Source organism: Colletotrichum chrysophilum (genome assembly GCF_026319265.1).
Source record: "Colletotrichum chrysophilum strain AFK26 chromosome Unknown scaffold_16, whole genome shotgun sequence".
NCBI classification, from domain to species: domain Eukaryota; kingdom Fungi; phylum Ascomycota; class Sordariomycetes; order Glomerellales; family Glomerellaceae; genus Colletotrichum; species Colletotrichum chrysophilum.
In genome coordinates this window covers 185704-207099 of record NW_026517303.1, presented here as the reverse complement: position 1 = coordinate 207099, position 21396 = coordinate 185704, and the positions used below count along the sequence as shown (strand labels likewise).

General features: G+C 57.1%; 3 protein-coding genes across 3 annotated transcripts; 1 reads left to right on the top strand and 2 right to left on the bottom strand.

The window, feature by feature from the left end:
- Positions 1-5883: 5883 nt before the first annotated feature.
- On the bottom strand, positions 5884-9288 carry COL26b_003023 (uncharacterized protein; the record flags this gene model as incomplete). Its single annotated transcript, XM_053175928.1, has 1 exon — positions 5884-9288. One exon carries the CDS (start codon positions 9286-9288, stop codon positions 5884-5886), a length of 3405 nt encoding a protein of 1134 aa, XP_053040095.1.
- A 4035-nt stretch (positions 9289-13323) lies between these two features.
- COL26b_003022 (uncharacterized protein) lies at positions 13324-13858 on the top strand (the record flags this gene model as incomplete). Its single annotated transcript, XM_053175927.1, has 3 exons — positions 13324-13332; positions 13396-13463; positions 13513-13858. The coding sequence occupies 3 exons, from the start codon at positions 13324-13326 to the stop codon at positions 13856-13858; spliced, it is 423 nt and encodes a 140-aa protein (XP_053040094.1).
- A 1799-nt stretch (positions 13859-15657) lies between these two features.
- COL26b_003021 (uncharacterized protein) lies at positions 15658-16949 on the bottom strand (the record flags this gene model as incomplete). The annotated part of the gene is made up of 3 exons (XM_053175926.1): positions 15658-16199; positions 16251-16568; positions 16649-16949. 3 exons carry the CDS (start codon positions 16947-16949, stop codon positions 15658-15660), a joined length of 1161 nt encoding a protein of 386 aa, XP_053040093.1.
- Positions 16950-21396: the final 4447 nt, after the last annotated feature.

The following is a 21396-nucleotide window of genomic DNA, read 5'->3' as shown; positions in this document are numbered from 1 at the left end:
TTTGTGATTTGAAGTAAATAAAAAGGGGTTTTCGGTAAACGATCGTGGTTCGTCGTCGTTTGTTTCTGTTTCGGGAATCGATGATTCTTCCCCAAGCCGCAGATGGGTATATCCAAAAAAAAGAGTCTATGCGTTCTGAGCCTTTACAAGCTTCTTTCTTTCCCAAGTTACTCCCAACAATGAGTCTTTGCCGTCCCTGTCCACGAATTTGATACGCTTTGATACAGAATTGAGTGAGAGATGGAAGCCGTGTGTTGTCGTCGGGTCCTCTGGTGTCGAAGCTGGGTGAGTGCTATCGAAGTCGTCGTCGTCGCGTCGGTGGGTGGGTATATGGGCGAGTCGTGAGACCAAAGGAAACCAGGTTGTAGAGTACGAGAGATGATTGGAAAGAAGGTTGTAAGAGGTAACCGAGAAGCAAGCACAGCTCTACAGAAAAGGACGAGAGAGAGAAAAGTAAGGCGGCCGAGGATCAACCTGGAAAGAAGGGAAAATCGGGCGGGCAGCGGAGTGCCTTTGCAGGGCCCTTGTCGTGTTGCTGTTGCGAGCCTGAGAGAGGCCTCGTGCTCGCCGTCGAGAGAGCTGGATCGACGGGACAAGACCGAGAACCTATGTTTGGTGAGGCGATGATGGAGTTGTTAAGGCGCGTGTTTGTGTGTTGAGTGAGAGAGAGAGTGTGTGTGTGTCTGCCGGATACAGCCAAAGAGAAGGAGAGACAGTGGCTGGGCGAGAAAAGAGGCTAAAGTCCACGGGCGGGTATATGAAACGAGCGAAAGGTGACGATGCTGAGAAAGGCACGCCGGTCAGGAGGTGGTGGTGGAGAGTGTGGTGTGGAAGGAGAGAGAGGAGGGAGGGAGGATGGATGGATGGGTGGTTCAGATCCAAGAGGGACGAGAAGGACGTAGAGGGAAAAGGACGAACACGAACTGGGCAGAAGGGGAAGCGATTGGCGATCGATGGTTGGCGGGAGACGGGGACCCAAGCCTGGAAGCGACCTCAGCGTCGTCTGTTCTCATCCACAGGCCCATGTTGAAATGGGACATGGTGGACATGGACCCTGGACTGGACTGGACCAGAAGTCCCCTCTCTCTATCGAGCTGTGTCTGCGAAGCACTCGCTCAGCAGCAGCAGAGACAGACAGACGCAAAGCAAAGGCAGGTCGTCGTGTTCGTCCACACCCCCGTCCATACCCCGGCCGCCTCCACTAGGCGCAAGTTCGATTGGAGCCTCGTCCCTGACATGTTCCTTGCTCACGGAGTCCTCTCAGCCAGCCGAAGGCCTGCAAAGGTGTCGCTGCCCCTGTCGGGCCTCATATGGCCAGTAATAACCCAAGGATTGGGACGGCCCACGCGCGACCCGGCGCTGACGAACTGGGTCTGTCGTCTTCCCAAGGTTGGGCTTTCAGGTACCGTGGGCAGTCATCTCCCGCTGTGCTGTGCAGTCTGGAGAGAGTCTTTGCAGCGTCAACTGCCATGGCCGGGAACGGCACCGGCGCCAGCCATGGCATGGTGCGGCGTGCTTGTCGTCCGCCGTCCCGTCTGATGGCGCGCCTTCGTGTTGTTAGCTTGGTCGGTCGAGCGAGTCCTGCGCGCAGTTGGGACGAAGCTACTGCAGGGAAGAGGGAGGAATACGGTAGCGTATCAGACGGACCGACGGGCGTGGTGTGCCTTACCGCACAGTACAGGCAAACGGCACAAGCAACGAGCCCCTGGATGGCATCTGTCTAGACTCGTGGTGGTGTCGTGTGTTCGGCCAGTCTGGACTGGTCCGTCGCCGCTGCGAGTCCTTGCTGGTGAGGAAACAAGAGATTGGGGGGCCCGGGATTGCAGCAGGGAACAAATTGCTTCCAGCAGGCAGCGGGCGGAAGTATCTCTGCACCATGCGCGTGCTGCATGAGTACCTGGCAATCCAATCTGCTCACTACGACCTGCCACCAAATTACCACCGTTTGGTGTCCGGCATCCAACGACGGATAGCAGGCATCAACCACCACTGGGCACTGAACGATGAATAGCGGATGAACTTGATACACAGAGATAGAAAATCTGCGTGGCAGTCCATTCTTTCTTGTGGAGCTGAGACACAATCCTATCCGCCGGACATGATTCACAAACGAACCGCTGCCCAACCTCCGGTGTCTCTCTTCCCTCGGGCGCTTGACCAGTCGCCCAGCGGCATGTGCTGTCCATACGCAGTAATAGACGCTGCAAAATCCAGTAGGTGTGAACAATCAGGGGCCTTGAAGAAACAGCACCGTTCACAACTCTCACTCGCCCCCCGAGCTGCAACTTGCAAGCGCCCCTGCATCAGTCAGGGGTCTCGGAGGGGGCTTGGCCAGGAGATCGACAGGGGAGTGCTTTTTTCCCTTCTTCTTTTTTCGCGCCTTTCCTTTCCTACCGTAGTGGGTGGTGGGTGGCTAAACCGGTCTCGAATGCCTCGACGGGGCTTTTTTTTTTATTGGGCTCATTGGCTGACGCCGTTCGACCTCTCTCACGCAAGTACTTGAACGTTTTCTCTTAGCGACGAGCAAACGGCAGAGCGTCTCGCGTGGGCAGAGAACATGTACATGAACAATTGAACGAAGGGCCCCGCGGGCAGGCGAGGGCGGGGGTAAAGCGGCCGGCGCCACGCCCAGAGCAGGGAATCCCGAACCAGACCGGTCCCGGACCCCGGTCCTGTCTGAAACTGCGCCATCATCAATCATCACGGAGAAGGAGGAGCAGGAACAGCAAATTCTTCGCTGAGGAGACGAAAAGACGCCATCCATCATCAATCGACGACGACGAATGCCAGCGCGAGGTCGAACATGTTTCTCGCTTCGTAGGCTTCGGCGGGGGCTTGAAGAAATTCACCACCGAGACTACGGGAAATTTTCCCGCTCGATTGTCTTGGTCTTGACTCTGTCTCTCCCTCAACCAGACGCCAGAACCACTGTTTCCCCTCGAACGGGTCGATTATTGATTGATAGCTGGCTCGCTGACTGATACCCTGGAAAATTGCCTGCTATTAAAAATAACCCAGCCCTCCACGTCACAATCCAGGCCGTCTCTATCCATCATCGCTACCACGACTTGCATGCAACCGCACGGCTAGCATTACCAGCATAAGTCGTCAATACCACCCTCGCCATCGTCTTAACAGCAAACTTTCCAATATCCGGCGCCGTCAATGTCAACGTCAACGGCCCCAACTGCCGCGCGTGTCCCACAGAGATAAGGCAAGGTGATCCCACCCTCTCGACCGTCTCTCTGTCCATGCTCTCCCTCTCTCCTCGCAGCACGTCCAGCAATCAAGCATCGTCGGGAATTACACTGCTACCGTAATTTGTACCTACATTGCCGCCGTCCCATCTCCCGTTCGCTCCCTCTCTCCCGCCCGTGGCCCCCGGGTTGCGCCTTGTTGCTGCTCGCCATGCCATGCCGTCCTGTCAGTGGCGCAAACCGGGTCGTGTGAAGAAAAAAAGTGACGCGCCACGTCCGTTCGAGCGCTGCCGTGCGTTCTGCCCGTCAACTGCTTGAACCCTTCGTCTCGACGGTCTAGTACGGACGGTTCGACGCACAGCACGAGCATACCGCCGCCGCCGCCTCAAGCATGCGCCACCTCCCTTCCAGCTCGGATGCGCCAGCAGATGCGCCTTTACGCAACGACTCACGCCTCAGATCCCCCCAGCTCAGACGTGCCAATCTTGTCAATCCCGTCCGATCTCTCGTCGACTTGAACCCTTTTTTAGCGTAAAAGCTGAGCTGAGCCACTCCTCGTCTTTCCCCTCACAAACCCCTCAAAACCTTGAAATGCAACCCGGTCTTTCGTCACCGTCCATCCAAAACAAGTCTGTTTCTTCCCCTTCGCCCTCGGTTCCCCGTCCCTGGGACTGGGACTGGGACTCTCTGCCCATCACGAAACCCTCAACCCCCGTACTCAGCAGCAAGAGGCTCCCCTCCCTTCCCCAGCCCGCCGTCATGGTCTCGCCAGTCGGCAACGTCGTGCGTGCCTCACGGTTGCCATCCCGAGGAATGTGTCTGTCTCAGTGTTTGTCCGTCATGCCACTGTCACCCTACCGCAGGTCGATCACCAGAAACAAAACGCCAGAAACCTTGGTTCAACGCCGTGTGCTTCAACCCCCTAGGTAACCTCTCGTATATGCAGAGTGCTTCTCACTGCTGCGTAGTCACAAAACCAGAGACTTTACCGTATCTACAGTTATCCCACGGGGAAACACAAAACTGTAAAAGAAACATCCGTCACTGGCTGCCTCCCCATCCAAACATGCATCATGCCTCCATTGCCATCCCCGTGCTCCGACCCCTCGGGACACGCTACTCACCTCACGGTGTCAAATGACGGCGCAGAGCACATTAACAAGAACCTCAATATACCTCCCATTCGTCATAATCCCCCTCCGGCATTCTATACCTGCTGCGCCAGAAACGCGTCCCAACAATGCCCTGATCTTCCGCCTTTCTTTTCCCTCGCCCATCTGCAAAGGAGGCCTTGTCCGTTGCTTCTCCTAGGAATGTTCACGCCCCCTCGGTCCTGGCGTCTAACCGGCCGGGCCGAGCTGCAAGGCAAGACACAATGTCTCAGCTCGCAGCTCAACCCAAGAAGAGAGAGACATCACATCACACATCACAACTCTGCACCGTCCAAAGCCCTCCTCGTCGTCACAAAATCCATGCCCATGAACCGCCCATGCCTTCCCCATCAAGAAATCCAGACCGACGCCCTCTAACAAGGACCTCCCACCAACACCTCTCTACCTCACGCACGCTTCCATGCACGATACCGACAATCAGGCACCAGATCCAGAATAACCTCCGTCCCCCGTCTCCGTCCGTCTCCTCCCATCTCCTTCCCGCAACAGAGATATGCAACAGCCCCCCGCCATCTTCCGTCTTGCGTGCACAAGACAGCATCGGGGATCATCCACCTGTGCCCGCCGCCCGCCAGCCCGCCGTCCGTCCCGTCATTAACCACTTATCCACAACCCACGACGCGCTGGCAGCTGCTCAGGAACAGCGAGCAGTGAACCGGGGCGGGTGGGGAGGCATTGCGCCTCGTATGAAGCGGGTCCTCGCCATCCCCATCCCACCACCCCTTCTCCATCATTTGCGAATTGCAACACGCTTTTTTTGCTTTTGGTCTTGCGTCTTCTTGCCTTGGTAATCTGTGGTCCATCCACCCAAAAACCTGGTTCGTTCTCTGCCATCCGTCCAACGGCCTGCGTCCGTCTCGATAACTCCTCGGGGATCCGGCTCGCTTCGGCAGCTGGGCGCAAATCACCCACCCTCGCCAGATCGATTCTCGTCCATTCGTCGGCCCTTCTGGAAAATTGGACTGACGGGTGCTAAAAATGCTTCTCTGGTGGACCCAAGGGGGGAGGTCGGTCCCATCTCACGCAACATGTCACATCGCGTGCGTGCACTGCCATCAGATAACAACAGGTAGGCTTGCTTTGCGTAGTGCGTATGGTTTGTCTATCCGGGCTTTTTACATTATCAAAGAGAAAGAATGATAATTTCCCGCCCACTCGAATCAGTCCGCTGTCTATGTTCCTCGGCGGCCTCATCTCGTCACCACCTGCCCAACATCGGCCAGTGCCCGAACAACGTAGCAGACCACTCGAGTCCTGGCCAACAACAGCACTCGCTGCTGGTAGATAAAACACGTCATATCCGGTTTACTATTTCACTCGTGGACGCCTCGCCACTCCCACCTTGTGTCGGCCGTGATAGATATTTCGTCAAAATTTCAAAAAAAGATTTCACCCTTCCAAACACCAAGCTTGCCTGAGCAGCTCTGTAGTCGACATAACAATACACAAGGTAAGAGGGGTATCCATAATACGCGCCAATCTGAAGACGGGATATGCTCTCGACAAATCACACCTCACTGGGGAGGATAGAAACCACCGCCGCCTTGGAGGGGCGAGTGTGAGTACGGTGAAATCGACCCCTGAGAGCCGTACTGGGTCTTGTTGATGCTGTTTTGTCCCATGAGCCCATCATAGGTCATCTGGGAGCCCATCTGCGAGGGCTGCTGTAATCCCAAGGCATTCTGATCCAGGGAGGGAAAGGGCTCAGTGTCGGGCGCCATTGACCCAAACTGTTGTGCGCCCATAAAGCTACCAGAGAGGCCCATGTTGTTGGCATTCTGGTATTGCTGGTTGAACCCACGGTTGACGGGTTGGCTGACCCCCAGCATGTTGTGGCCGCCCATCGACTGGCCATTGTTCGTGTACTGTGTGCCATACATGTAGTCAAAAGAGTTGCCGGCGTTGCCCGTCGCATAGCCAAACTGATCCATGGACTGGAACCCGCTGTTTGGCATCATGTTTTGCTGGTACGGGTTCATGAAGCCCTGCGGCTGAGACGGCTCGGTCTTGACGGCCGAGGTGGCGCTCAAGGGATCTGGGAAGATGGTCCTCGGGGGCGGGTCTTGCACGGGGCTGATGATCGTGTCCGGCTCCAGCTCCTTGGCCGCGACAAGCCGGAGGATGGGCAGGCTGATGTGCTCCATGTGCTTGGCCAGGTGAACCGTGAGCTTCTTCCACGACGGGAACTGCTTCCCGCAGAACCGGCACGCCTCCTCCTGGGGCTTCTTGGTCGTTTCATGGCGACACTGCTCCACCTTCTGCCACGTCGGGTCCATGCCACCGGCCCGTTTGATGGCCGCCTTCGTCTTGTTCTTGGGCTCGGTGAACTTGTGTTCGCGGACAAGATGCTGCAAAAAGTTATCGCGACGGTAGCATGTATGGCGGCAGTCCTCGACGTCGCAGGTCCACCATTCTAGGTGGCGGTGCCCCTCGTTCTCGTGGCGCACCCAGTCGGCCTTGCGCTTGAAGATCTTGGGGTCTCTGCATCTGTCCCAGGTGCAGGTGAATGGCTGCACGTCTTCGTGGACGTGCTTGGTCCAGTCAGACGGCTTCTTTGGTTTCTTCAGCGCAAAGCACAGTTGACATTCGAACTCGGCCGGCAGAGACTGGGTGGGCGGCATGGGAATGTCCTGGGGGAAGCTGTCTTTGGTAATGGCACCCTCGATGGGTGTCGAGTCCCCGTCTCCGGAGTCAAGGCCGGTGGACAACGGGTCGAGCTCGCGGAGGTCACCCCGCTGGTCGAGGAGGACGGGCCGACCGCCACGGGCCTGGCAGAGATTGCCGCTCGTGCAGGCTGCCCCAATGCCGAGGTGCTTGACCCTGGCGTTGAGGAGCGTCTTGTACCGAACAACCTGCTGGTGGGCGATTCGGTCGACGAGGAAGTTGTGGTTGTCGGCCAGGTCCGGATTCAGACTCAGAATGTGCTGCTGAAATCCTGCAAAGTTTGGCGTGATGCTGTCAATCAGCTTGCCAGACTCGGAGTTGCCCTCGCCCTCCTCAAAATCATCATCGTCGTCATCGTCATCATCCAGGTCGAGGTTGGTGGATGAAGTCTTTGCGAGGTTAGCCACCGGCGGACCGCCTGTCTTCCTCCACATGCCCACGAGGTTGGAGTGTGTCTCGCCACTGCCACTGCTTCCCTTGGGCAGGTCGGACTTGCTCCTTGGTCGTCGCAGCGTATTCCTGACCTGCAGTCCGCCAAAGGGGCTCTTGGGCGACGTGATGGGCGTGGCACTGATCGAGCCGGTCCTGGCATGGGTCGTCCCGATGGAGGCCACGGTGCCGCCCATGGAGATCAGAGCGGTGTTGATGCTCGGTGTCGGCGCCTTCTTGGTGCCCCAGCTGCCGGTGCGGCCTGGCATGAGGCTGGGCAAGCTCTCCCGTTTCTCGGGGGGCGACGCCTCAGCCCTATTGGGCTCGTCCTCGTGGATGCTCCTCGACCGTTTGAACGTGGCGCTCGGCCGGCGAACAATGCCGCGCAGCTCTTTCAGGATGCTCGGTCTCCGGCCGCCCTCGCCCCTGCTGATGGACAACTTCTTCAATAAGCTGCCGCTCGTGACATTCTCGGTGTCCACGTCGTGTAGACTGGGCAGGGAGTTTCGGCGGCGGGTGCCCCACGTGGCCGCCTTAGAGACGATGGACTCGTTGTCCATGCACATCCTGTTGAAGCGGGCGATGGCAGCTTGTGACGACTCGGGTTGATACCTATCTGTGCTGGGTCCACTGATCTGTTGGATTGTCGGCGCGTCGCCCCAGACTCTGTTTTGGCGCATTATGTGCAAGTCTGTGGCTGTCATCTCGCCGCCTCCACCGGTAAAGTAGGTCTGTCCCGACTGCTGGCGATTCTCGGTCTGGTCACCGAGGTCAATGGGCCTGTTCAGACGTTCATCCTCGGCCACGTCTTTGGGACTGGCCTGCACGGTCTCCTGAGGCGGAGGCGGAGCGACGGACTTGTTAAGCCACTGGTTAACCTCCTGGTTCTTTTTCTCAATCTCGCCGCGGGTCACCATCTCATTGACGCTGGCGACCTCGACTGACGGCCTGTTGTCGGGATCCAGGCCCCGGCGGCTGAGAGATGAGCGCCGCGATGGCGCATGCTCCTGCGAAGAAATCAGGTCCCCCGCAGAGCTGATGCCGCCGCCGCGCGCCGTCGACGAGTTCTCGTCGTCCGGGGTGAAGGTGCGCTCGATCGACTGCACAGGCTCGGCGTCGTCCTTGCCCCACATGGAGACGGTGACTCGCGGGCTCTGGGCGGCGGCCATGGCCGGGGACGGCACGGCCCCGTCCTCGCTGGAACGGCCGCTGCCGCTGGGGTCGGGCGTCGGCTGGAGGGTGGGCACAGGCTGCTGCACCGCGTAGGGGGCGAAAGACGGCGCCTGGAAAGGTCTCTGGAGCTCCTGAGGTGAGATAGAAGTCGGGAGGCGGTCGGGCACGGACTTGGCAATCGTCCTGCGGTCGCTTCCCGGGGACGTGGTGTGGAGCGAAGCAGTTTGTTCGGGGGTGAAGGGATACGAGTTGGCCTCCAGGATTCCGTTGCGCTTCCGGGCCTCACTGAAGCTCTGGGCGATGGCGTTCTGGCCGAAACTGTCGGTCCTGCTCTCCGGGCCAAGGAACGAGGGCGTGCCGGGCTCTGTTGCGTTGAAGTCGACGCCGAAAAAGGGGTCGAGGGAGTCATCCATGTCACTGGTGTAGTCGCTGTGGTACTGGCTGTAGGTTGAGATGGACTCGGCCGGGGTGTCGTTGTAGTTGGGCGACACGGAGCTGCTCTGGAGTTGCGACGCAGGCGAGAGGTGATTCGGGTCAAACGAGGAGGTGGCAGTCAATCGGCGCTGATCGACTCCTGTCGGCGGGGAGGGGTTGCGGGGTTCGTTCGCCTGCTCGTCGTGGAACGAGGCTGGAACGGCGTAAGTCGAAGTCATGGTGACTGATGATTGAGCCGGGCGCGCGCAACAGCGGACGGCGGTGGATGGAGAGTATCTAGGTATTGTTCAAAGCGTTGGCCAGTCTTGGAAATTGGTCAAGTGACTGGAGTCCAAGGCTGAGGCAGGTTTGCTCTCGATGCTTGGGGAATACTATGTCATGTTCTTGCGTAGAGTAGAAGCTGTAGGAGCTACACGACACACGGCAGGTCGAAGCGAGTGTTGGCAAGCACAGTGAGGCAGCGTCGTGCAGGCCTCATCAAATGGTGAAGCTAGCCAACTTTTGAGGCAAATAAATGTGCGTTAATCCGACGAGATCAAGGCTGCGCTTGAGGAAGATGTTGTTTCTGGGAGAAAAACGTCTGGCCCTCGGCAGGCTGGGGGAGAAAGCCACAAGAAATGTGTTCCGTGGTGGAGGGGCGGCGGTAGGGTGGTCCAGAGAGAGGTGGGTTGGCGGCGTCTTTTGACCAGCGCTTATTCTGCTGGCTGATGTCTTTTGTGCGCGCCGCCGCACCAAGAACCGGGGACAAGCAGCAAGGGTCGGAATGGGCCTAACGATCAGCAGTGCCAACAGCGTGTGCTGGTGCGACCGTAATGGCGGCTTCTGGCGATGCGCTCACGCTCTTCTGATGTTGGTGGTCGCAAAAAGGGAGATGTCCAAAATGGAGACTGGTGGACCGGAGGATGGTGGTTTTGGCGGGGGTTCGAACGTCCAGCAGGGAGCGCGGAGCGGGATGACGGGAGTGGGATATGCGACTGATTATCCGCGATCTGTATGTTTAAAGAGGCTCGAAATCCAGTGTCCGGGGCGCGGTAGAAGCTAGACGAGACTCGATGATTTCATGCAGAGACTGGAAAACGAGGCGAGGCGCGTGGGAGAGAGCCTAAGGTCGTGGCATCGGACTGATTGTGGCAGAGTCGACAAGCCTTGGAGACAGACAGATCTGAAGGAGGGGAGAGGGTGGTGGGAGAGTGAGAGAGAGGAAGATGCCCAAGTGATGGACGATGGGACGAAAGGGACGAGTGCTGTGTGGTTGGAAGGTTGGGGGTGGGACGCGGGACTTGGGAGGTACCTGCCCGAGGTACGGCTGCACAGGTAGCTGATCCAAGGGAGCGGAAGCCAAGTGAGGTGTGGCTAAAGTATCTACCTAAAGCAAGTAGGTTCGTAAAGTTAAGGTCGGCGGCTTGTTTTCTGTGCTGCATAGAACAGCACAGCACGTCAAGCGTACCTCTGCTGCAGGCCAAACCAACGTCACCAGTATGGCAGTAGCAAGTATCTACCTGAGGTACCTTGCCGTTGGACAGCAGAGACATGGAGATGGACGGGACGGGGCCTGTCTAGGGCTGCTGTCCAGTCTGCCTAGTCTAGTGCCATCACCTGCTTGTCTCTGGGTTGTCTTGTCTCTCTGGCCGTCCTGCTGCCTGTGTTCAGATTCAGCTAGCTACTACATACCTTGGGACTGCGTAGGAGAGCTCCCATCCCATCCCATCCCATCCCATCCCACATCGAGTTGTCTCGGTCGGATTTCGTGTCGAGTGTGGGCGGCAACATCCTGGTCGGGATGCGCAGCCCACCGAGGCGGTAATGCGCCGCCACAACGCCGCCCTCTGCTCGACGAGATGCGGTTACAGTTGAAGAGGGGGCAGCAGGCCGTAGTCAGGCCCAGTCCAGGTCCAGGTCCCATAAGGTTCCTGGCTTGTTCGGGCTGTCTATACCATCTACAGCCATCGTCATGGACGACCAGTCGAGGGTTCAGACCAGTCGTTCAGCCGAAACCTCAACCGCCGCGAGGAGGCATGTGCATTCTCACAGGAAGCAAATGCTAATAGAGCAGAGTTGAGAGACATCTGACGAAAAGCATCTGATAGCCACTGGCCAGACGGCGCATCTTACACTAGAAAGGACCATACGTCGATGCTGAGGGGTTCCTCTGGCTGCCTTGCTGCAAGGCATCCGTCCAGTGGAATGCAAGCAAATGCGAACCACCCGACACAAGGTACGAGGGAGCACCACCTGCACACCTACTGCGTAAGGTAATCCTACACTACAGTGGCCCCGTACCTTATTTGGCGCTGCTGCGTGTTTCTTCGCTGGACCCCCGAAAAGCTTCCCCCCTCTTTCCCGTCTACCGCAGTACGTCCTCTCGCTTTCCCTTACCCTTCGCATTTTAGTCCAAGTCTTGTTCGTTCCGCGGGGCCTCTCGCAGCACGACGCCCCGCATAGTGGGTCCCCTAAATCAAGGGACCGCTGTGAGTGGAGGACGCAGCCACTATGTACCTAGCAAGTAGCAGCAGCCACAGGCACACTTGGCCGTAGGGCGGAATGGGGGCCGGGCGGGCTCAGATTGGAAGGAACCTCCGCCGCCCACCGCTTCCTCGCTGTGAACCGAGGTATCCGACTACCTAACCTCCATGGATGTCACGCCCAGCTGCACTTCTTCCACTTTTCCTTCGACGAGCGAGGCGTTTTCTGATGCACCCGCTGGGCTTTCTCCTCAGCCCCAGGGCAGACAGACACAGACACGCCCTTGGTCACCCACGCAGCACGTTACAGAAAGCAGCCACTGCCGCATCCCTCGACCCTCGAGAGCTTGATGCTTGATGCTTGGTTTGGTGTTTGCTGCATGCTGCTTAATCTCTCAGGTCGTGCTCCGGTCAGCCTGTGCTCACCGAGAGGCACACTTCCATATCCGGCTGATTCACATTTCGACCCGTCCCTTTCTTCCTTGGACGTCGCAATGTTTGACCTCGAGAACCTCCTGGCGATCGTCAGTCAGACCTGCAGCGGTTGATGTCATTGTCCGGCCCCTGCTCCGGGATAGCATCCCCGCGGAGCTGTGGCTGACAGGTGCGGCACGTTGACTGTTGCAGCGCTGGAACCGTTGCTAGCAAAGCGTTTCTTCGCGTCGCTCTCGTGGTCATGTCATCGCTCTCGCATCCACGAAACATGGCAAACGTCGCGCCGCATCGGACGCCAGGGACGGATATCTATCTGTGGGGGTCTGGCACCATTAAGCACAGCCGCAAGCTGCGGTGCGGTGATGGCACTCGGGTTATTTTATCGACGTCGGGAACCCTGGGCGACCACTCAAGCAGTTCCTCAAGGACAAGGAAGACCGGGCGGTGCACCTCGCCGACCACGGCACAGAACAAGCACCATGGAGGCTGCGCAGCGCCACACCGACCCCGAAGTCCCGATTTGCGGTGTGCCGCTGCGGCACAGGCCCGGCCATCGTGGGCATTGCATTCCGGCAGATGTCGTCAAGATGCACCACTGTCAAACAGGTGCGAGAAGAGGAGAGGCGAGGAAACCACTCGAGATCGCCGATGTAACGAGCCCCGGCGACTACCAGCTGAACCAAAGGGTTTCTGTTGGCACCAGTGGACAGAGACATTCACTTGCCCTGATTGCGTCACATTGCTCGAGGTTGAAAGCCAAATGGGCGACCTGATCATCCTGTTGACGAATTACCTCTCGCCGACCGGACCGGTGCACTACCCGAACATGGCAGCGCGAACGTATCTAGCAACCGTCAGCCGGCAGCGCCAATGAAGCGCTGCGGCGTTGGATTGCCAAGATCTTTGCATCTGTCAGAGTCCACCACAGACCCTCGAGCTGAGTGAGCCATGCGATGCAGGCCTGGGGCGGGAGCAAGACAGATAGCACTTGCGACAGTAGACAAATGCACGACGCCATGCCATGCCATGCACGCAATGGCAGAGACTCTGCGATGAATGCTTCTAGTACTCCCTGCTGCTCCACATGAGCATCGGCCATTGGCTGCCGCCACGGCTATTGCCTTATCTAATCAGCCGCACCTGATGCATCCCCGACACCATCGGCGAGCCAAGCAGCGGCCGAGATCACCTGCCAGGAAACTCTAAACCCGCCGTTCGTGATCGTCGACTCTGGGGATGTTCATAACTGCCTTCCCTCATCGTGGGCTTCACCTTTTTAAAGACGATCTCTGTGCGTCGGACTGATCGGATTGCAAAAACACTTGATTGCCTTTTGAACCTCTCATCCAACTCAACATGTTCCAGGTTCGTATCATTCGGAATCCACTCAAGTGGTGACCATTCGCCTTCGATGCTTACACGCCGCAGCCAAACCCTCAAGACCATCTTCATCTGCGCCTTCACAGGGCACGGTCGGTCATCTTGACCGCCGAAGAGTAAGCCTCCGTCATTAACGTCTGCCAGCATCTGTCTAACCATCCCCAGACTCGTCGAGATCCGCGCCGCCCAGCGGACCTTTGAGGGCGCCTACATGCGCACCGCCCTCTCGCAGTTCTCCTTCGCCCTCATCATCCTCAAGATCTTCACGTCCGAGTTCTACGCCATCGGCGCCCTCTTCGCCGTCTACGGCGCCGCCGTCATGCTCGTCGCAATCTACCGCCGCCACGAGGGCAACCGCCAGTTCTTCACCTCCCCCAAGGAGGACGCCGACGGCTCCGTCTCCGTCGTCCGCAAGTTCCGCACCTCGGGCAACAGCGTCGCCCTGCTCACCGTGCTCAGTCTGGCGGCGTACGTGACGCTGTTGGTCCTCACGTGGCAGCTGGTGCAGTGACCTAGTTTTGGTATGGGATGGGAGAGCATAGGGATTGCACAGGCAGTGCGGAGGACGTTGGACGGACGGAGTCGGTGCTCGTCACCATGGAGACTAGGACGGGGCCTCATCGAGTTGAGATGGCAGGACCCGGTACAACTAAGCACGGCAACGACACGGCAGCAGTTCGTGTCTCGAAACGCCAGACCCCGACGACCGAGCCAACGCTTTCGGGATCCTGACCAGGTTGAAAGCCGCGACGATAGCTGGGCCACCGAGAGGGCTCCCAAGGAGGCAGCTGAAAAAGGTCGTCTGCTATCTGCTACGTTGCCGTCTCCAAGTTATCGCCAGGCAGCATCTCGGTGCATCGCGTACGATCATTCCAGGGCATCTGTGTTTGAAATATCAAAAGCTATTCACATACGGCCCAAGGCAATGACACTGGGCTGACGAAGAGTTCATGCCGGACATCGCGGGCTTTGATATAGTACACGACCACTTCAGGGTGCCATGGAGGACGCCGAGTCATACATGTTACTTTCAGCGGTATATCAACACAAGGAGCCATCCATCGCAGAAAGCAGTACGCTCGAGGAGATGGTCTATTCATAGAGAAAACAAATCAACTACCTAAACATGTCTGGGGGAAGTGATGTGGGTTTTTGAAGGGCTCATCAATCAGAAGCGTCAAATCTACATAATCGTAAAGGGGGTGTGACGGAGAATGGGAGGGAAAAATAAACGAGTGCGGGGGCAATGGTGTGAAAGAGAGGATACGAATCGAAGAAAACGAGGAAAGAAAGCAAAAAGAATGAAGAATCGAACATGAAGCCGTCGTCAGAACCCTCCGGAATGCGTGTGTACCCCCCAAATGCTGCTCCCCCTTTTTTTTAACCTTTCCCACCAGTACTTCCTTCCATCCAACTGCACCTCATCCTAACGATCGCGCTGATTATGTAGTCGCTGATGGTCATCGCCGAGGCCAGGAGGTGGAGTTGACACTACCACGACTATGCGCCGTCGTGGGAAGCGGCGCTCCGTCCGTGAACCGGGTTTCCGGCACCATCCTCCCTTGCGGCCCCACCCACTCCGCCTCCGCGCCTGTGTTCACACACCCAAATTTGACGTCCCTTGCTCGTATGTCTTTGACTTCCGACAGAAAAATCGCATCGGCCCAGAGCGTAGACGTGTCAAACTGTCCAGCCAGACCGCAGAAAGTCATGGTTAGCAACGACAGCAACAGCAACGGCAGGCCGCGTCCCATCCTCTGCGTATAAGCTGTTTGTAATCGAACTGACCAGAAGCACACATGATGATTCTCTGGTTCGCGCCGTCGATTGCCCCGAGGATCCATAACTTGGCGTCTCGTGTGACCCCCGTGTTGCAGGCCTCGTCAAGCTTGGGCCTCTGAACCAGACAAAATGCACTTCCTCCTTCAGGGGTTGTGTCGCAAGGCCGCGTCGTTTCTCAAAATCCCCCCAATATCCTTTCGTTCAAAAACGTCCTCGCCTTGCTGAATTTGGATACAAGCTCCTCAGTCCCTTTTTTTGAACCTCTGCTCTCTCCTTTTCCTCCCAATGAAAGAATCGAAGTCGCTCAAATGCTGCTTCCGTTACTGCGCCGGGCTGCATGACGCCGCTTTCAAAGCGGTTGCGGGTATCTTTTGAATTTCAAAAATGGTCCGTTAAATGCAAATGCTTCCTGTTTTCCTCCGCTTCTGTTGTTATATAGCTGACTTGTAAAGTCTAGTGATCCTTCCGTAGTCTCCGGGGAGGGCGAGAACTGGCTTCGTCGACAAGACCTTGTCTTCACGTCAGAGCTTACTGCTCGCGGCTGTCGTCATAGCTCCATTCGTATCCTCCCTCGCTCGACTTGGTGTAGGTATACGGCTGCTCCCAAGATCCGTAACCCGCGGGTGGCACTGCGCCGGCGGACAGAGACGCGCCTTGCGGGTCAAAACCGGCCACGGAAGTGGCAAGCGGGGTTGAGTACATGTCCATCGACATGGTCGATGATTTCCTTCCAAAGGAGCGGCCTTGAGGCATGCCGGCGAACTGGTTCGGCATCTGGGCTTGGCCGGGGAACGGCACCGAGCCGGCTGGTACAAAAGAGGTCCAGTTCATCTCGTCGCGAATGTTAGGATCGGTGTTGATGGCTGTCCCCCATCCGGCAGGGCCAGGCCCTTGAGGAGTGTACGGCGAAAAGGACGGCGTGATTGGCGACTCCTGCGGGTACGACGTCCACGTCTCGTTCAGGTTAGAAGGCTTTGCAGCGCCGGAAGCCGCGTCATGCGGCATCCAATTTGCCATTTGCTGACCCTGAAAGTCAAACGAACGAGAGGACGAGGACGCGCCAGAGGGTACTATTACGCTGTTAGCAACTCCTCAGCTTTCAATCAAGCGCATCAGCTTACCCCCTTCGACGCCCGCCGGTCTCATTGCGGGCGGGGCCATGTTTGCTGGAGGCATCGCCACGTGCCGATACTGCTGGTATTGGGACATGTCCGGCGACTGGCCAGGAGCCATAGCCGGGGACGAAGACGCAGACGTGACCTTGGGCCCTGTCGAAGCTCGGGATGGCGCCTTTGGCCGCGCCTCTGTCGACTGCGGTGCCGGTGGCTGGTCTACGGGATAGAAGCTGCACTCCTTCTTCAGTCTGATGCAGTTGATACATCTACCCAGGGTGTCGGAAGGCGAGGGGATGCAACGGATCTTCCGTCGACGACAGTGTCCTTGTCGAGCATCGTCAGCGTGTTTCCCCGGGTCTGCCACCGTCCAGCGAGGACCGGAACGGCCAGAGACAAGCACTTACCACAAGCTACCGAGGTTCGATGGTAACCTAGCTTGTTTCTCTTCTTGTCGTTCGCCAACGCAGCCTGGCTTGGGTCGGGGATGTTGGCCTGCCGCGGTCTGACATTAGGCTTAGTCCTCGAACGTTTCAACTTCAGACTCGCCTGTGGAAAGGATTCCTCGCGCTCCTTGATTGATTGATCGTGGGATCTCGGGACCATCATCGGAGGACCCGGAGCCGGCGCGCTGTAGCCGGGCGCGTACCCGGGGTGAGACATGTCCACCTCGGGAGTGTTGGGTAGGGGAGGATACTGGTAGGACATGATGGAGACCATCTGCCGCCCACGTCCAATGATGCCACGAAGCTGATGGTCCTTTAGCAATGTCGAAGTCAGGGTCCGCGGGGTTGCTGTGACATATGGTGATGATGCAACTTCGGACGACGGTAGAGACAGAAGAGCCAGGACGGAATCCCGAAGAGCAGAGATGCAGTCTCCTCCTTTGACGATGTCGGCAGCGATTGTGACTTGCAACAGACGATCAAGACGACGTTGTTATGGTAACCCCTGAGAGTACAAAGTGACAGGCGAGATGTCTGTTCCCTCCACAACAAGGGATTGATGGGGAAGCATCAACAAATGGACGTCGGAAAAGGGAAACCAAGCTTCGCGGCCGGCAAGCGCCTCCTCGTGCAATAACGCGGGCGCAGGGCCAATGCGGACACGGGACGGGGGCAAGAAGCGAAGATGGCAACGGGCCAATCGAGATGAGTGAAAGGGTCGAGCCTGGCTGCGAGTGCGGCACTGGCAGGATGGAGTACCAAAGTTGGAAGTTTTTCTGTGAGGTGACCGGCGTCAAAATTGGGTCGGCTCCCCAACTTATTTCTCTTGCCGTGGGCTGATTGCAACCCAAGCTCAGAAAGCGAAAGAAGGGGCCCCAGAAGGAGGGCGAGGTCTGCCAGGGTATCTCGACGTTTACTGCAGACAGATGCAGCAGATGCGGCAGTTGTGTGTGTGTGTGTGTGTATTCGAGTCGTTGGGCTCGAAGTCTTATACACGAGGCGGTCGTGTACGCACTGGGAGTAGGGCGAGGTGGTCGAGCAAGGGGCCCGGAAGATGCCAGCTGCGAGGTAAAAGGTACAATGAGATTTTTTTGGTACAATGAGATTTTTTTGATACAACCCTAGGAGCGTGTTCGGTCCGGTATACGGCGTCGAGAAGTTGACTGACATCAACCACAAAAAGAGAAAAGAGCGAGAGCACCAGGGCAAAGAGATGCGAGGCGAATCCCAAGCAGGGGAGAAGAATGATGAAAAGGCACGTACCCGTTCTTGCTGCTGATCCTGGCCAACAACTGATGTATTTTTTTGCCTCTCGGAACATGGAACCTGTCTGGACCACCAAGGTACCGACCGACGTTACTTGGGCATCCAAGTTTTTGGGTGCGTAATCGGCGTGGTGACGAGAGATGTACCTGATCTATCGGGCGGGCCGTCAACGCCAGAGGTGTCAGGGATCTCTCTCGCGTGTTCTTGATGTGGTAGTCAACAAATACCTTCCGAGTCCGATGATCATGGGCCCGGCCCTGGACTCTCAAATCACCCCTGCCACCCAGACTTCAACTCTTTCTGGACCTCTAAAGCCTGAACGGTCTTGGTCAGGATTCTGTTCACCTCAACGCGGGAGGAAGAAAAATGAGAGACTCCGGCCAGCGGAGCCCGGAGGCTAGGATGACGGGGACTAGGATGACGGAAGAGGGTGAAAAGCCCAGGAGACTCAATGAGACGATAGGCAATAGGGCTACTGCAGAAGGGCTGAGTAGTGACGGCAATTCCCATACCTTGGCTCCCAGCTGCATCCAGGGAGTGCCTAACTAACAGCACGCAGCTGGAGGAGTTGTGTTCGAAGCCGAATGGACCGCGGCAGACGGCTGTATCCTTCCAGCGCCACCAGATGGCAGTCTCAGCTTATTAGTCGAATGTGTCCGCGCTAAGCAACGGCGTACTGATTGTATGATGGCCTGGCCGCTTGTTGACAACTGGGCGTGGGGGCTGGGCAGCTGTGTCTCAGAAAACAGACAGAAGTCGTTTTATTCGCTCAACCTTTTACCGCTTCTCTCTCGTTGTGTCGGATCGTTGGCGTTGCGAAGTAAGGAGGTAAAGCTCAATTCGACGATATAACGTGTATAAACCCTAGCCGGGTCAAGCTGAAGTAGTACACGCACCTTGGGTTGCTGCTTCGTGCTGAGCTGGTGGGATGGCAGTTGTTGGGGAGAGAGTCTCGTTTATAGGAAGAATCGCATAGATTTCAAGAGGTGGCGAGGGGCTCGTAGCAGTCCGTCGGTCATTGGAGGATGCCGAAGTGAGATTTTCAAAGGGTTGGTAAAGGTTGCAAGGCTCGTCGAAGGCGACCGGATATGATTCCTGAGAACCAGTACCAGACTAACCTGCTGCTGCTGCTACAGTCCACGTAGGAATCGAATGTTGCCCGGCTTGGTCTTGCGCCCCGAAATGTGAGAGAGACGAAGAGAGCAGAGAAGTGAGGTCTCAGCCAGAGTAGTCGACCCAAAAGACAGCACGGCAACGAGTGACAAGGGGAAGAAGAGGAGGGAGGTGGGGAGAGGAGGGGAGAGAGAAGCAATCAGACGAAAGTGAAAGAGACTGCTGCTACTGCAGGTACCAGATCTTGTTGTGGTGATCCTGGAAATGAGGTAAAAGAGGAAAGGCAAATCCGGATAGACGACTTTCTCGGTCCCCCGCAAAGAGCCTGAAACCGCATGCTGAGAAGCGCTCGCTCGGAACAGCGTGCGGTCTTCTCTCCCAGGCCTTCTCTGGCGACCCCTTCCGCTCCGGATTTTCTGTCTGGGCAATACGTCGACCTGATAAGCGCCAGGTATGACGGAAGGGTTGGGACCAGAACCCATTCTTCGATCGTTCTTGAGCCCCTTGCACGATCCGTCGTCTGTGTTGCACATCAGGAAGCACGCACGCCTCCCAAGGCGAGCCAGCCGGTGAACCCAACCCTAGGCAAGGTAGGCATTCGTAGGTAGGCACCACGAGTGTCGAATAACAGGCGCTGGGTATCCATCGTCTCATCTAAGGCGGCCGGCGTGACGATTGGCTCGTCGTTGTCACATTTCCATCTCACCCCATCTTACACCCCATGCTCATCTTGCGAGCTCTTGGAGTGTGCTAGGAAAGCACGGGGCTACACGCCGTCAACTTGCCTGAGAGCGGCCCTTTCCTCAAACCCCTGTCCCATCACGACGGGGGGCCAGGAAGTGTGGAAGGGTGGGTGTGGTAGGTCTGGGCAGACAGGGTTGCGTTGAGGGGTGGCCAACTCCAGACAACAGAGCGGAGGGCGAAATGACACTGCACGCTGCGCTGCAGATAATCCAGGCACAGAGAGCACCCGCTCATTCACCTCAGCAAGGTCGATATTGGTGGATACCCGTTTTGAATGAGACGTATGCAACCACCAGGCGACAGGGCGGGGATGTGGCCGTCTCTCTTCATCTCACTGGCGCTGCAGCCGTTGGCATCTTTTCTGCTGGGCGGCTCTCGCAGTCTCAACTCGTGATGTCTTCTCTCGACTCCCGAGTCGGGTCAATGATGGGCGGCCGTTGAGGGTCGCGCCGCACCACCTTTGCATCCATCCCTGCTGTAACCTGTCAGTCTTGCGGACCCTGGCTTGCATGTCCAAGCACTGACATGGGACGAAAAGCAACGGCCCTGAGACTGTCATTGCGCAGAGCAGACGTTAATTGTTGCCACAGGGTCTATTTTTTGCAGAGACCTTCGCAAAGAAGAAGCTGTCTTGACCGTCGGCTTGCTTCCGAGGTGTACTTTGGTGAGGTGGGCCTGATAGGAGATGTTGGTTTCGAAAAGAAGTCTCTTCTGACTGCTGTGGATCTGTTGAATGAGAAGTCTGCAAAATAAACTTCGACGACGAACTCTACGCCAGTGCCAGTGTTGCCCGATGCGTATGATTCTTTCTGGAAAGTCTGATGGCACATTCGCCTTGTCTTGGGCCTATATGTGCCCTCAGTATCGTCTCTTATTCCTAGGAACCCGTCTAGCCCATGCCCAGTCCAGCAAAGATGGGCTACCGACGGCGGGTTGCAACCTCACCACGTTCGTGGCCCCAAGAAGTCGAAGGCATGGAAGTCCGTGGACCCCCCGCCCTCTGAACCGCCCGAAAAAAAAAAAAAAAAAAAAAAGTGTCTAGACGCTGGTCCAGGGGTAAGAGCACCAAGAGCGTTGGCAGAGTTGAAGGCCTGGACTTTGGGGTCGACGGGCGCCTGTCGGTTGCCCTTTTGCTTTGGCCTCGTGACTGGTGCTTTGAGTGACCCTTTCATCTCGCTTTCTGTCATGCATGCATCAACTTCGTCGTCCTCGTTGCAGTCAACGGTTGCAGGCCTAGCGGGCCGCGACACGGATGCCGAGCAGTTTCCAGCTACATGGTAACTGCTTGAACTGCCTGGTCCTTGCTTCGACTCGAAGCGTTGGCAAGATCATCCGATCATGCAACGCTGCAAAAAGTGCCGTGCCTTGCGGGATGCGCAGATGGTGGGATGGAGCCAACGCTGCCGGCGTCTGCCAACACAACTCTATCTTTATTGTTGGAGCATCCCGATTAAGAGTATCTGCACTTTTCGTAAAGAGCCGTTTGGAGGAGCGCATCTGAAGAGGAGCAACAAAGTGTTGATTGCACTATCGGCTCGCACCTTCAATCAGCCCCGCGATACCGCTTGGGCCTTTTTGATACAGAG